Genomic DNA, 14992 nt, shown 5'->3' on the forward strand with positions numbered 1-14992 from the left:
GGGTACAACTTGTCATGCAGTGTGGAAGAAAATACAGAACCGTCCCCCCCATCTCTAACCTGCCCAAAGGATCCCTTGCCAATGAGTGAATCAATTTCGTAGCGCTCCAGCCAGCGCTCGCCATTGCGGACGATGTAATCGTAGTTGTCGTCATCATAGCCCTCATTGTGCACTTTCCGTTCCTTTTTGGTACTGGTGTCCTCTGGTGCAACCTGCAGGGCTCGACGTTTCTTCTTGGCATAATAGACCTGGACGATGAAAGGCAGGGATTAAGGCTCTGGAGAAAATGACCCTCTTTCTAAAAGACAGGGTGCTCCATCTCCCTACATACTCTGCATAACAGCCAGTGCCCCAGGTTAACTCTCCCAGCCATTCCACTCCTTCAAGAAAAGGTAAGGAGTAAAGGAGGTAAGGAGTGGTTCCAGCCCAGGCCATAGTCCGACGGCAAACAATGCACAGCCATGCCAAAACTAAGCTGCTAAAGCCTGGATGGGAAACTGCCTAGGACCCCGTGGTACACTGTCATAATTTCCATGGAAGGAAGAGGGAATATAAATGAATTAAACTATTTAGGAGACAGGGCCACTGATAATGCATCCTGAAGGAAACAGAAGATTCTGTGACACTGAGAACATTCCCGACTCCTACTGTTACATAACAGTCAGAGGCTGCTTCTATGGACAAAGGGCCTCTTACCTCATTGATATGTTTGTATGTTTTGATAAGGTCCACAGACAGCTTACGCAGTGGCGCCGTGGCAGAGTCCCGAAAAGTGAGCGGGATCCTTCTCTGCAGGATAGCCAGGTCTGGCATGATCTGTGTGAGACCAGAAAAAAAAGAAAGAGGAGAATTAGGGACTTGGCCTCACAGCTTAAACAGTCATTGAAGCCACAAGCATAAAGGACAACAGCTACATGGCAACAGTGAAGCAGGTAAGCCATTCAGGCACCTTGCGTTGCAGGCTTGCAACCTTGCTTTTCCATCCCACTCCCCCAGCCTGGAACAAAACATTAGTAGAAAAGAAAGCTGGTAAAGCCAAGTTCATCATCCTCTGAACTTAGCAGACATAGCCTATCTCCTAATCCCCCCCCCATATGGTAGCGACAGTGCTGGCACCTCCCCAGGTGCTCTGGGGCTGCCATGGGTGAAGCAGATCTTACCATACATTATGACTGCCCTTAATGACAACTAAATTTCCCCCCTTCTCGGTGAGGTCTCCCTCTACAAGCCTTAGCTGCAGACTGAACTCAGGGCCTCGATGGGAAAAGCAGCTGAGTCTATGGTGTGAGCTGAAAAGCATGCATCGTTTTTGCATGTACTGAATGAGAAGAAAGGACTGCAGAATGAGGAGCAGCCCCGCAGGAAGGAAGAATAGGCATGGTGTGAGCTGAAAAGCATGCATCATTTTTGCATGTACTGAATGAGAAGGACTGCAGAATCAGGAGCAGCCCCGCAGGAAGGAAGAATAGGGCTCTCCCAGTTATTATTACCTGCTGATGCTCAGCCATGGGCTGAATGCTGGAGAAGGGTGCATGGCTGTGCTGGCTCGACATGATTGTCTCAGTAGGAAGAGAGTGGCCCAGAGAGGCAACCTGGCTGCAGGGCGGCAGCTGGCATTGTGGGTTGCTGCTGCCACCTAGAGGATAATACAAAAAAGATTCCAGTGAAGTTTCTTGTCACCAAGCCTAAAACACACGCCTGCCTTCCCAGAAATAGCTCTCTGCTTTGACCACAAAACACATTCCAATCTGAGAACAAGAGTCAGGGCTCTTGATTTACAGTAGGGGGTGAGGATAAGGGCAGGAATGTAGGTTCTATTCCCGGCTTTTAAGGGTGTGAGAGTATGGATCCAATTTTCTGATACAAACCCAGGGCAGACAACTTCACTCCAGTGATAGAAAAGCATCCGGTCAGTCAGAGGGGCCTGCATTTCATGCAGCTATTCAGCAAATAAGACAAAAAAATGTGCTTTTGCAACACTGAATGCCACAAGGCAGAGTTAAAGCAGCATGGCACATTCATAAATGGTAGCATCTCCCAATTCTGCATGTTTACTTTGGTCATCAGGTTTTTAACTAAGCAGAGTGGCTGGTTATCACTGAAAGCCTGCTTTGTGGGAGGGTGGCTATCACAGCCAGGAAGCAAATGCCAGACCCCCAATTATTTTCCAGGCCCAGGAGTACATACAGAACAACAGCTTTCACTGAGTGAGCAGGAAGAGCTAGAAATGGATAAGCACTGAGATCAAGGAAGAATAGGGAGAGGGGAAGAAAGACTGTGGAAGATTCCCAGCTATTTTGTCCTCTCTAAAGGATAGCTCTCAACTTCTAAACATTTTGGGGTGTAAGGACAGTTTTCTCCCTATTTTTCTTATCCACAGCAATGTATATTTCACACATATACCTTTATCACTGATATATTTGGAGGACTGGAGTCCAAAGGAGCAGGGGAGGGGAGTTGTGTGGCAAGAAGAGGACATACGTGGAGAAGGACTTTGATTGCAGAAGCGTCGGGTAGTAAGAAGGGTAATGAATAGGAAAGTTGGCCAAGGTACACACACCTGTGTGCTGCAGAATGCCAAGTGGGGCTTTTGAGAAGTGATGCCAGACCAGACAACAGGAATGCTATTATCCAGCCACACCTACACATAAGGTCTCTCTTTTTGAATGTAGCTGAAGAGAGGGACAGCCTCAAAGCTCAGTGGAGAGTCAATATTGGTGCTGATCCTGACATTGCCTCAAGTCTTTCAGCTGTGGGTCTCTTCTTCCTCTCTCCCAAGAAACAAACACCAAAAAGCAATACTATGAACACAACAAAACAAGGCTTTGTTTTCTCACTTATAGGGAAGTAGCTAAAAGATCAGTTCTGACAAGGGCTATTGACAAGACTTGTAAGGTCCCCAATAGATGACTTGGTGACGGTGTTGCATTGAAAGGGGTCAAAGAAATGGTGCCCATTCGTAGACAGGCTTGAAACAGTAAAATAAATGTTTCTTGCACATTTCCCAACCTGCACAGCAACCCCAGTACGAACTGCAGCATGTTCCAGAGGCATACTCTCAGCAGTCAGAGAACTCTGGAATATTAGCCTAGGTATGGACACGTGTCAGGTTGGAAAATTCTACATAATGCATCATGTCTAGAAAGTTGTATCCTCCTCCCTCTCTCTGCAGGAGTTCAGTGGCAGAGCATTTGCTTGGCATGCAGAAGTCCCAGCAGAGAGCTGCTGCCAGCCTGAGTAGACAATACTGACCCTGATGAACCAGTGTTCTTATTCAGTATAAGGCAGCTTCTTGTGATCTCCACAAAGGCCTGGCAGTTTAATTCTCACATCATACAGTCTCTTTCTCACTTGCAGGTGCCTCTGGGTCCAATCCTGAGCCCTGGGTACAGGATTCCTGATGTCACTCCTTTTTGAATAGCTCTGGCCTCAAGCTCAGCAGCATGGGAATCATGACAGAATTAAAAACATGTAATTCCTCAACTCTGTTTGCCTGCAGAGCTTGGAAAGGCAGGGATTTCCCCTCCCTTACTCTCTGCTCATGCGGCTTCTCTCCTTCCTCAAAGCAGCAGCAGAGGAGGAAGATTCAGACTCCTAATATGCAGCACATAGAGGAAAACATCCCTGGCACACCACTGCAGTCTCACACTATGCACAGCAGGGGCCATTGCTTCTGGAGCTGCTCCTGACCTGAGGGCTCCTATGCAAAACAGCTTCCTGGGCCTGTGTGAGCAATATAGAACACTATCAGGAATGTGAGGAGGTGCCTTTTTCTAGGCTCATTTTAATCACTGAGGGCAATGTACAGCTCAAACTGGTCCCAGCCACAGGGACTTACAGAAACCAGTGGGCCTCCACCTTTGGACTGAGGGGTTAAGACACACCGAAAAAAGCCCTATGTTGCCCTCTGGCAATTGCTTGTGGACTTCACAAGTAAAACTTGGGACATGCTGGCCTCATGCACAAGTCAGATGGAAATAAATGGGAGCTGTGCAAGAGTACAGTAGCAATCCTGCACAGTAGTCATGTGGTTGTGTTCTTATGCTGCATACATTCATTCAAACAGTACATGTACAGGAAAACTTCCCAGGGGGTTCTACCATACGCAACTCTTCTATTGAGAACTATACAAAACCCTCTTATTTTGCTGATTTCCAGGATGTGCATTTCATGTTTGCAATTGGGACCCAAGTTCTGTTGTCCCAAAGTACATACATGTATCAAAGTACATTACTGCATATATTTTTTTAAAAAACCTCATAATTTTTTTTCCTTCCAAGATAGCAGATAATCAATGGCAGCTCTGGGGCCAAATCTAACTTTGTGAGAAGGGGTGATATCTGTCCCACAGTTTCTAATTCCAGTGGCAAGAAAGGGATATGGATGAAAAGTATTTGAAGTACCAGGTTGTTTCAGGCCATGCCTTGTTCAGGGTGTCCCACCAGCAAAACTAGTTGCTGACCAGCTACACACTACCCTGTTCACAAGAAGATTGTTTCTTAAATAAGTAAATGCACAAATGAAAAACATCTATACATGATAAAGCATTTCTATAAAGAAATGCACCTGATGACTGCATCCACTAATCATGGGAAGAGACTACATGAGGCACAGAAGACCAAATTCTTGACCACTGAGAACTGCAGAGTAACTTTTGAGATTTCATCAAGCATTGTCCTGCACTTTCAATCCTACCTATAAAGGATATAGGCTTGCTTTAAAGTTAAACAAGGAAGCTGAAATTTCTCAGGACAATGAATTCTGCAGCATGTACCAAACACTGCGCTACAGCAAGATAAATGCAGTTTTGCTGGCAAATAAAGAAGATAAACTCAATGTGAAGACCAAGTCTACACAGATAATTCCCACACTTTGATCCTAAGAATGAGAATCCAATGCCAGATTTTGCAGACAGGAGCAGGTCCTATGCTCTGTGGCTCCTATTGAGTTCCATGGGACAAGTGGCAAGCAGCGGGGGCCCTCTGTCTCATGCAAGAATATGTTTAAGCCCTGGAGGGCATGGCTTGGTTTCCTCCCAGACAAAGGTATGGCTTCTACTGAAGTGAACAGCAGAGTCAAGCACTGAGCTTAGAGACTCTATTGCAGGAAAGGCAAAACCAACCATTCACTCCACTCACTGAATGGCCCAGTCTCCAAGTGACAGGATTCCCATGAGGAGTTCCAATACATCTCTGTACAAAGTGTGCACAGAGGTTAACAATACACTCCAAAGGGGCCAATGAAATCAGAGAAGACTCTCCATCGACATACACCCTACACTTTACAAATTAGGCACTTCTCTAGTGGAGACTATAAATTAAAAGCATTTTGCAAATTAAGTGCCATATAAATCATAAGTAGTAATAGCAGTAATATTTTAAAACTGTTTTTATTATTTAAATCCCACTGCTCACATGGGCCTCCCAGCCAAAGGACTGATCAAGTCCTACATCTGCTTAGCTCCAGAAAGGCTGTAGAATGAAGAGGCTCCTGAATCATTCACTGAGACCTAAAAGTAACAGTAAATTAAAAACAAAAATGGGAAGTTCAACTGTAGCTTTTAAAGGTAGCTGCAAGCAGCATAAGCCAGTCACATTAATTTTAGCCAATAGACAAAACCAGCAGACTTGGGCCAATTCACACACCAGCCACGCATGTAGATTTTACACTCATTTGCCTGGGATCACTATATTGAGATGATGATAATAATACTAATGATAATAATGATGGTAATAATACAAATATTAATAATGTGCCATCAAGCTGCAACAGACTTATGGTGATCCCATGAAGTTTCACCTCATCAAGTTTTCAGGGCAAGAGATGAACAGAGGTGGTTTGCCACTGTATTCAGCTTGCAGACCTATTATCTCCCAGACACTCCATTCATGAATGTCTGCCCTCCACGAAATTTCAGGTCTCCTCCTTTATTATCCTAAACTTTGCTATCATGATCTCCATTTTATTAGGCAGCCAATAATTTTTCTGTGGAAGTACGAGCCAAGCACCAATGTTAATACAAAGCTTACTATAAAAAGAGGAAACAGAATGAAGAGGAGCAAGTCTGTGAAAGCTCACCGGGGCCTGTGCTGGCTCCTCTAAGTTTGTGCTTCCAAGTATTCAGACCAAGATGGTAATACTGGCCTAACTCAGACTAGCAGAGCTAGTTTTACTCAATTTATTCCAGCATACCAAGAAGGTCTCAGAATAGCTTGCATTTTTATTCTCACAAGAAAACCTGTGATATTTGGTTCAGATTACCCATGGCTTGCTACAATATGAATGAACTAAAGGGCTTGTGCCCTTCCTTCTGCCCCTTGTATAAAAGGTAAAGGTTCCCTTGCTCGAAAGCCAGTCATTGGGTTGCGGTGCTCATCTCCGTTTCAAAGCCGAAGAGCCAGCGCTGTCCGAAGACGTTTCCGTGGTCATGTGGCCGGCATGGCTAAACACCAAGGCGCACGGAACGCTGTTCCCTTCCCACCGAAGTGGTACCTATTTATCTACTTGCAATTTCTTGCTTTCGAACTGCTAGGTTGGCAGGAGCTGGAACTAGAGATGGGAGCTCACTCCATCATGCAGCACCCGGGTCTCGAACTGCTGAACTACTGACCTTCCACAGCCTGCAGTTCAGCGTCTTAACCACTTGAGCCACCGCAGCCCCTTGTATACACCCAGATAAATTAGATAGTTCTGTTCTGTGGCAAACCACAGTTTACTGTTGGGGGCAAGGATCCTGCAAGCTCATTCCTGTAGCAAAAAACTGTTAATTCTAAACCAAGGTTAAGAAAACAATTCACCCAAGGCTTTTCAAAGTTGGGTTTATGGCTGAACAGGGATTTGAACCTGGAGCTCTCAAAACTCTAGCCACTGGGTCTTACTGGCTGTCCATTTCATGGTACAGACAGTACACCTCCAGGGAACTTGCATCTCTCCTTTCATGCAAGACCTATATAACACCGTGGATGCATTCAGAATATGGGTCTTGGAACCATCCAAAATTTGCAGTGAGTTACAAGCTTTACTTTCACAGCTCTCTTCTCCATTGGGCTTCTACCTGTTCACTGACGGGGAAAGTCGCCTTTTTAGAAATACTGGCATTACTGACCTAGACAATGCTCATTTTAGACATGAAATGCAATTTTATTATCTCTACTGGTACCTCAGCAACTACCACGCTATTCTTAGCTGTAGAAGGGACATGTTACAGTGGCTGGAATGGGATACAGTGGAAGACAGGCCAAGGGAACTAAAGGTTTCTATTCCTAGCTCGGCTATGCTGAGGTACAAAACCCAGTACTGACTTGGCAGGAAGAGCACCTGCTGAGGTCCAAGTGCATCCAATTCCTGGCAACACAGCACCCCTCTAGCACCAAGTGCACTGTGGCTGCATGTTCATTAGGACTAGTCAAACAATGAAAGGCTTTTTGAAGCTGTGCTTCTGCTATGTACGAACCAACTGGCTGAGTGCAAATCTCTGACCAGGGAAGGGCAAAGTTACTGGAGTAATATCCTCCATGAACTTGCTTAGCAGGGGGCTAGAGAAAGACAGTCCCTCTGCACAAATTTAAAATGGGTACAATGAAAGATAATCCAGGCTCTTACAGGTTATGTATATTGATAAGCCTTCTCTCAGAAGCAAAGAGTGGGAAGTCCTGTACAGACTCACCCCAGCTCTGGAGATTTCACAAGACTTTTATTACAGTGAAGATCTACAACTTTCCTCTTTAAAACACTTTCTGATTTTCAACAAGTAGCAACCAAAAGTCTCTTAACGAAATATAACCAGAGCTGGGCATGATTTGTCAGTTTGTTGTGCAAAATACAGAATTCCAGAGTTTGGCATCAATTGTTTAAAATCAGGTTTGAAGCTCAATGCTCAGCAACAAACTTGGAAAAGGTGCAGGCGGTATGCAATAAACTCTTCAGTTCTCAGAGAACGGGGCTCTGCTTTGCAGTTCGGATGTCTAAAACTTCTTGTCATTTGCCCCCATTCTTATCTGCTCTTATCTTTCATTCCCTAGCCCTGCCCCAAAATTCCAAATTTCTTGAAAGCCATTTGGAATCTCAAAAATGGAGTTATGTAAATAGATGCACATTTTGCATAATGTACTCTGACCTGGAATCCCTATGCCACAAAATAAATGCATACAGGCGGAGATAACTCAGTAACAAAAACAGAGAGGTTGCATTCTCCCAGGGCATATTCTTTCTCACATTCAGGCTCAGCTTGACAAGTGTCACAGCTCCAGTGTAGTTCTCAAGTTTTTCATCAAAGTCATACCCAACTATCTCCTTTCTTACCTATAGCTCTCTCTTTTAGAACCTCTGCATTTATAAACAAAGGACTGCTGCTCAAGGCGATTTCCTCCTTTACTTCTAGGAAAAACAGAGTATCTAGCATTTTTCTCACACAAGGACTGGCTTGTAGAGTAATATTTTCTGGATATCCAGGTATGTTGAAAATACCACAAACTACATTATGGAAGAAACTAAATGCACATAGGTGGAGATGCACAAATTATGAAATTATGGAAGACCACTTCCACTGCATGTATGGCAAAAACCATTCAAGGCAAGTCCCAAATCCATAAAAGACCACAGGTGGTTCCTTAGGGACTAAACACAGTTCTTTAACCACGAGGTTCAAAGATCAAACAAAAAAGGGGGGGGAGTTGGGTGCCCCTCACCACACACTCCCCCCCCCACAGAGGTAAACTACAAGCATGTCCCTATGATGCATCAGCTCATCTGTGGGTTCACTCTTTGAAATTCCTACTAACTCAGTCATCTTGGCTCCCTGCCACAGCCCTAGAAGAAGTAAACCCTGACTTTTTAAAGCCTTCCTCTCACTCTGCTGAAGATATAACCTACATTTCCTAGAGAGATTGTGCTCCTTTATCTTCTACTAAAAGCCTCCTCACTCAAAATCCTGGACTTCTTGGTCTTCTCCTGCCACTCCAAGTTCTTTTTTGATACATGCTTCATTTTACATCCACCATGACACCACTAACATTAGAGATTCTTCTCAGATCTCAGACACCAACCTCCCCACCCCTCAGGCAAGAGGCTGAGAGCTCCTTATTTCTTGCCATTAACAGTCTCCGCAATTTCTTCTCCCTCCCCCTGTCATGAAAATAGGCAAGTAACATGCTCCTTAAATCTGCATCAGCTGTTCCTGTTTCACTACCTTGACTCCACTTGTTCAAACAAAGACCCCACTTGACTGATAAGTAGCACCCACCTACCTGTGACCATCTTCCTGTTGTAGCAGGTTGAGGGCAGAAAGCAGGAAGGCTCTTGACGGGCCCAGTGAGTTTGTAATGTCAGCAGCATTTTGTCAGGCACTGTCTCGGTGCTGGAGGGGATCACCATGGAAAGACCACTCCTAACCAACTACATACAATCCACTCATGTTCCGGAACATGGAGACCTCTTCACTCAAACCCACTGCTTGCCCAAGCAAACAGCTCCGCAGATGAACTTTCAGACTGTAACTTGCCCAGGTTGTGCTCCTGAGAGACCGAGTCTGAAAGCCACAATGAGCTAAACCAGAAAGCTGTGCTACACAGCTGTCGCTGCAGAGGCTATGGAAGGTCAGCGGGCGTGTGGAATGCTCTCTTGGCTGCATCAAAGCAAACAGCTGGTTAGGTGCCATGGCCAAGTGGAAACTGATCAGAGGAACAGCTGACAAAAGTTTTCTAAAGACAGGCCAAAGAAATCACTAAGGATAAGGCTGGGAGATGCCAGTTTCTACCTGTTCTTTTTGAAGTAACTTTAGTTCAAGGAAGTCATTTGCCTCCTTGAACTTTTCCAATGGAATGAACTCATTAGCGCTGGTATCTGAAAATCTGAATGGTCCCTGAACAAGCTGTTTCGGTTGAATCCTGAGAGACAGAAGGATATCAGAATAGAAGACGCTCAATCCATGCAAAAAGATTAAAATGTTTTGTAGAAGTAACTACTAATTTTTTTTTAGCAAGTAAGGCTTGCAATTTCAGTACATTTATAAAAAATGTTACATTTATTCCAATCACATACTTGGAGACAGGAGGGGAGGAAGTGTTTAGGACTCAATTCCAGAATTCTTTTTCCTAAAGGAGTAATTAATAATACTAGAGAATCTCTTTGAGAAATTAGGGGTGGGGTGGAAAAAACATCAAACCAAATAACTGAATGACTTCCAAAATAAGAAGTTTTTAAAAATCAAGCCCGTTTCCCCGCAAGATAGAAATGCTATTCTGTAATGGAACCCACCCTCCAAAAACAATTAATTTCTCTAAACACTAAAATAAGGGATATATAGCTATGAGCTGAAACTCCAGTTTGTTCCTAAACCTGTACAGATCACAGTACGCTTCTAGAGCGAAGTTCCTGGTTCCAGCCCCCCCTCCCCCTCCCCCAAATTAGCCAGCGGTCCATTCCTGTTAGCATCCAAGTTCAGGCTCCTCCCATCACCATGAAAATCCAAGCCAGCTGCATACAAGCATACTACTGGTAAGGACAGCAGCCAGGGCATGGAAATCCCTCTTCATTAAAAAAAAAAATCCACAATAAAAAATTTCTGCAGGGAATATCCTAACATACCTCCTCATTGGTAGCCACAGGTCTACATCAGGGGGAGACAGCATCAAGATCTCTTGGTACCGAATCTGTACTTGTTACAAATTTGTCCTATGGTCTGGAGTCCCAACAGCCATGTTTGCAAAAACTTCAAGGCCTAACTAGGTGTGTTGGATACAATCCACCTGTCCCCAATCCATGTCTAAACCAGGGGGTCTGTATATTAATACCACCAAAAGAGAGTTATGTGGGCAATGAGAAATCAAGCAACAAGGTAAAGATGAAAGGTTTATTTTTCCTTGGCCAAATACTCAAATTTTATTTTAAAAAATTATCCCTGACTGATTTAGACATGAATGGACACATATATAAACACAGGAGGACCCCACCTTCTCACATCTGGTTTGGCCCCCATATTGCTTGCTTAGCTCAAATATTCTTCAGGGTGCAAAACAAGCTTAGAAAAAGCTAAAGTAGACACACTCAGCTAACTGAAAGCTATCAGGACAAAATAAATACATTTGCCTAGTTGGTTCTTATCAGATCCCCCTCTTTTGCCTGTTTTTATTTTTTCCCCTCCCTAGTAGTACACTTCCAGAACGACCATTTGACACTTACCGTGAAGGGTCCTTCTCCTCTGAGGACAGGAGGACATCTCCATGGGTTATTCCCACCGTGCCTTTAGGGAGGCAGGAAATGTTTTCCCCCCTTCCTGTTGGCGCCTCCGGAATAGCCCATCTCCAGTTCAGGGACTCCGAAAGCAGAAAGCTGGCCTTGCCCTATATAACTTGAAACGTAACTTCAACATGTAACAACCCAACTCTGCAGGGTTAGAACACCCAGAGGTAACGAGAGAAGAAATCAGCACAGAAAAAATAGAAACAGAGAAAGATGACAGTGGGAGGGCCAAGATGTCCTCCTGTCCTCAGAGGAGAAGGACCCTTCACGGTAAGTGTCCAATGGTCGTTCTCCCTCTGAGGTGGAGGACATCTCCATGGGACCTCCCCGAGCAGTGTCTCTCATTTGGGTGGGTTGTCATCTTCCTCCAATGCCATGACATGCTGAAGCACTCTTCTCCCAAACACCGCATCTGCAGATGCCACTGTGTTGATCTTGTAGTGCCTTGTAAAGGTAGAGATGGAGGACCATGTAGCCACTCTACAGACTTCCTCCAGCAAAGCTCTGTTATAAAGGGCTGCATTGGTCGCCGAACTTCTCAGCGAATGTGCCGTGATGCCGCTGGGAACCTCGTGTCCCGAAGTCCTCTACGATGCAGGACTTCAGGACCGAACTGATCGTAGATCTGGACAACTTTTCCCCTTTGCGTGGAGAGGAAATGCCAATGAACATAGACTCAGACTTTCTCCACGACTCCATCCTTGCAATGTAAATTTTGAGAGCTCTTTTAACATCTAAGGTATGCCAGAGATGCTCCTTGGGATGCTTGGGATGAGGACAAAAGGTGGGGAAGAATATTTCCTGTGATCGGTGAAATCTGGAGTCTATCTTGGGTTGGAAGGTAGAGTCCGTGTGGAGCACCATTTTTAGTCCTTGTAGAACACACGGATGACTTTACTGACAATGCTCCAAGTTCAGAAACTCTCCTTGTCGAGGTGATGGCAATGAGAAACAGAGTTTTCATCCTCAGCCATTTCAGTCCCACCTCTCTGAGAGGTTCAAATGGTGCTTTCGTGAGAGCATCAAGCACAATGTTCAACCTCCACGTTGGAAAACGATGTGTCTGAGGAGAAGATTTGGCCACGGCCCCTTGCAGGAACAATTGAATATGAGGATTCTTGGTAATCCTGAAACCTTCTAATGAAGGTAGAACTGTGGATAAAGCTGCCAGCTGTCTGCGGAGAGTGGAAGCTTGAAGACCTGCATCCAACCCCTCCTGTAGGAACGAAAGAAGAGATGCTACCGAAGGAGACAGAGGAGCCACCTTTTTCTGTCTGCACCATCTCACGAACGCCTTCCAGGTGGTGTTATATATGCGAATCGTGGATTTCCGTCTGGAAGCTATAATGGTGTCCATGACCTGAAGTGAATATCCTAACTGTGCTAGACTGCCCCGCTCAATCTCCACACGGTCAGACATCACCAGGTCGGATCCGGATGCTACACTGGTCCCTGTGAGAGCATGTCCGGAGACACTGGTAGCACCAAGGGCGGAAGAATCGACATCTTTGACAGTGCCGAAAACCATGGACGTCTTGTCCATCTCGGAGCTATGAATATGACCTCTGCTCTGAGCTCCCTGATTTTGCAGAGTCCTGGAGATCAGGATGAATGGCAGGATGAATACAGCAGGCCCAGAGGCCACTTTGTCGTGAGAGCATCTGCTGCCTCTGCTTCCTGGTGGAAATATCTGGTGAGAAATCTCGGTAACTTGCAGTTCATTGGTGACACAAATAAGTCCAGTATTGGTTGCCCAAAATGGATCACTAGCCTGTTGAAGATATTTGGATGGAGGGCCCATTCTCCCTCCTATAAGGTCTCCCTGCTGAGCCAGTCGGCCTGGACATTCTTGATCCCTCTTATGTGTTCTGCCTTCAAGGACGCAACACTCCTCTCCGCCCACAACAGAATCTTCATTGCCTCCTTGTGCAGTTGGCAGGATCGCGAGCCGCCCTGCTTGTTGAGATGAGCCTTGGCAGAGATGTTGTCCGTTCTCACCAAGACATGTTGGCCCCGCAGACAGGAAGCGAAGTGGACCAAAGCCAAGCGGATAGCCTTTATCTCCAGCAGATTGATCGGGAGAGACCTCTCAGTTGGCAACCAAGTCCCTTGGACTGGGACTCCCTCTAGTGTCGTCCCCCACCCCTGGAGGCTGGCATCGGTGAACAGCTCCTTGGTATGACAGACGTAGTAGTTCTTGCCTGATATGAGGTTATTCATGTCCACCCACCAAAGTAGGCTTCTCTTGACTTTGTGAGGAACCTGCAGGTTGATGGTTCTCTTCTGCATGATGTCTAGTTGATGGGGACGAAGGAACATCTGTAATGGTCTGGCATGCATACGGCCCCACTGGATCATGTCGATGCTGGCGATCATGAGACCCAGGAGTCTGGCCAACTCCATGAGAGCTGAAGACCTGCTGCGGTAAACCTGTGTGGCGAGAGCCTTGATCTTCTGAGCCCTGGACGTCGGCAGAGCTGCTGGGACGGGTTGAGAGATCTCTTCTCGAGGTTGATTAAAAATCCGTGATTGCAGAGACACTGCAGGGTCCGTTCGGTGTTCTGAACAGACTCTGACCGTGTAGTGGCTTGGACCAACAAATCGTCCAGGTACGGATGCACATGGATCCCTTGGGCCCCTGAGATGACTCACCCGGTTGATAATCAGCTTGGTGAACAATCTGGGCACCATGGAAATACCGAAAGGAAGAGCTCTGTACTGGAAGTGCTGACCGTATATGCAGAAACGAAGAAATCGTTTGTGGGTGGAGTGGATTGGAACATGGAGATATGCCTCCGTGAGATCTATGGACGTCAAATATTTGTTGGGAGCCAAGGAATCTGCTATCGCCTTCAAAGGTTTCCATGCGAAAGTGCTGCAATCGGATGAATCTGTTCAAGAACTTGAGATCCAAAATTGCCCTCCAGTCTCCGTTCTTTTTGGGGACCATGAACAATATAGAGTAAACTCCCCGGCCTCTCTTGCATAATGGGACTGGCTCGATGGCCCTGATGCTCAAAAGATGTTGTATGGCTGTGTCGACAATGGATCTCTTGTTCACCGATTTGCTTGCAGGCGATATCAGGAACCTCTCTGGAGGTTGCCGAAGAAATTCTATTGAATATCCCTGAGATAAGACTTCCACTGCCGAGGCATCTGCCTGTGCTTCTGACCAAGTTCTGGCAAAGTGGAGGAGTCGTGCCCCCACCGGGAGCGTGGCATAGTCAATTCTGCTTTGACGTGGCCTCTCTGTCTCCTCTATCATTCCTGTTGAACTGAATCCTGTGGAATCTAGGATTGAAGGAACCACGCTTGCTGGACTGCTTGGTCATGTCCTAGGAAGGCTTCTTGATGTCCTGACGAAAGTGTGGCAGGGCATGATAGGAACAAAAGGACTGAGGGTTCCGTCTGTCTGTGCGTCTCAGAGACCTCGGTATGGCTTTTTCTTATCCCTGGTCTCCACCAGGATGTTGTCCAGCGCGTTGCCAAACAGACGGTCCCCCTGGAAAGGATAGGCGGTAACAATGGATTTGGAAAGGGCGTCCGTCTGCCAAGCCTGCAGCCACAGGTGTCTCCTGGCCACAGCCGTAGAAGCCAGGCCCCTGGAAGCGAAGGAAATAATGTCCAAGGTGGCATCAGCCGTGAAGGAATCTGACTTGAGCGTGCGGGAAATTCCTTCCAGCAATGCGAGGTTGTTTTCTGGAATGAGCTGAATAAGTTTCCTCAGCCATACTATGGATGCCCTGGCAATGGA

The 14992-nt window shown here is 46.0% G+C and overlaps 1 protein-coding gene across 4 annotated transcripts in view; it reads right to left on the reverse strand.

Annotated features, from left to right (window-relative positions):
- DYRK1B (dual specificity tyrosine-(Y)-phosphorylation regulated kinase 1B) overlaps positions 1-14992 on the reverse strand; it is a 35873-nt gene that overhangs the window by 9707 nt on the left and 11174 nt on the right. For 2 of the 4 annotated variants that reach the window (XM_015425047.1, XM_015425048.1), the window contains exons 2-4: positions 1491-1636; positions 697-816; positions 60-248 (exon numbers count right to left, since the gene is read on the reverse strand). In XM_015425047.1, coding sequence (XP_015280533.1) covers positions 60-248; positions 697-816; positions 1491-1553 — 372 coding nt within the window. In that variant the 5' untranslated portion in view covers positions 1554-1636. Of the gene's footprint in view, positions 1-59; positions 249-696; positions 817-1490; positions 1637-9241; positions 9571-14992 lie in introns of those variants that run through there. The other 2 variants (XM_015425045.1, XM_015425046.1) reach the window with 2 other exon arrangements.

Source organism: Gekko japonicus, unplaced genomic scaffold (assembly GCF_001447785.1).
Source record: "Gekko japonicus isolate JY-2015 unplaced genomic scaffold, Gekko_japonicus_V1.1 scaffold2515, whole genome shotgun sequence".
Classification (NCBI taxonomy): domain Eukaryota; kingdom Metazoa; phylum Chordata; class Lepidosauria; order Squamata; family Gekkonidae; genus Gekko; species Gekko japonicus.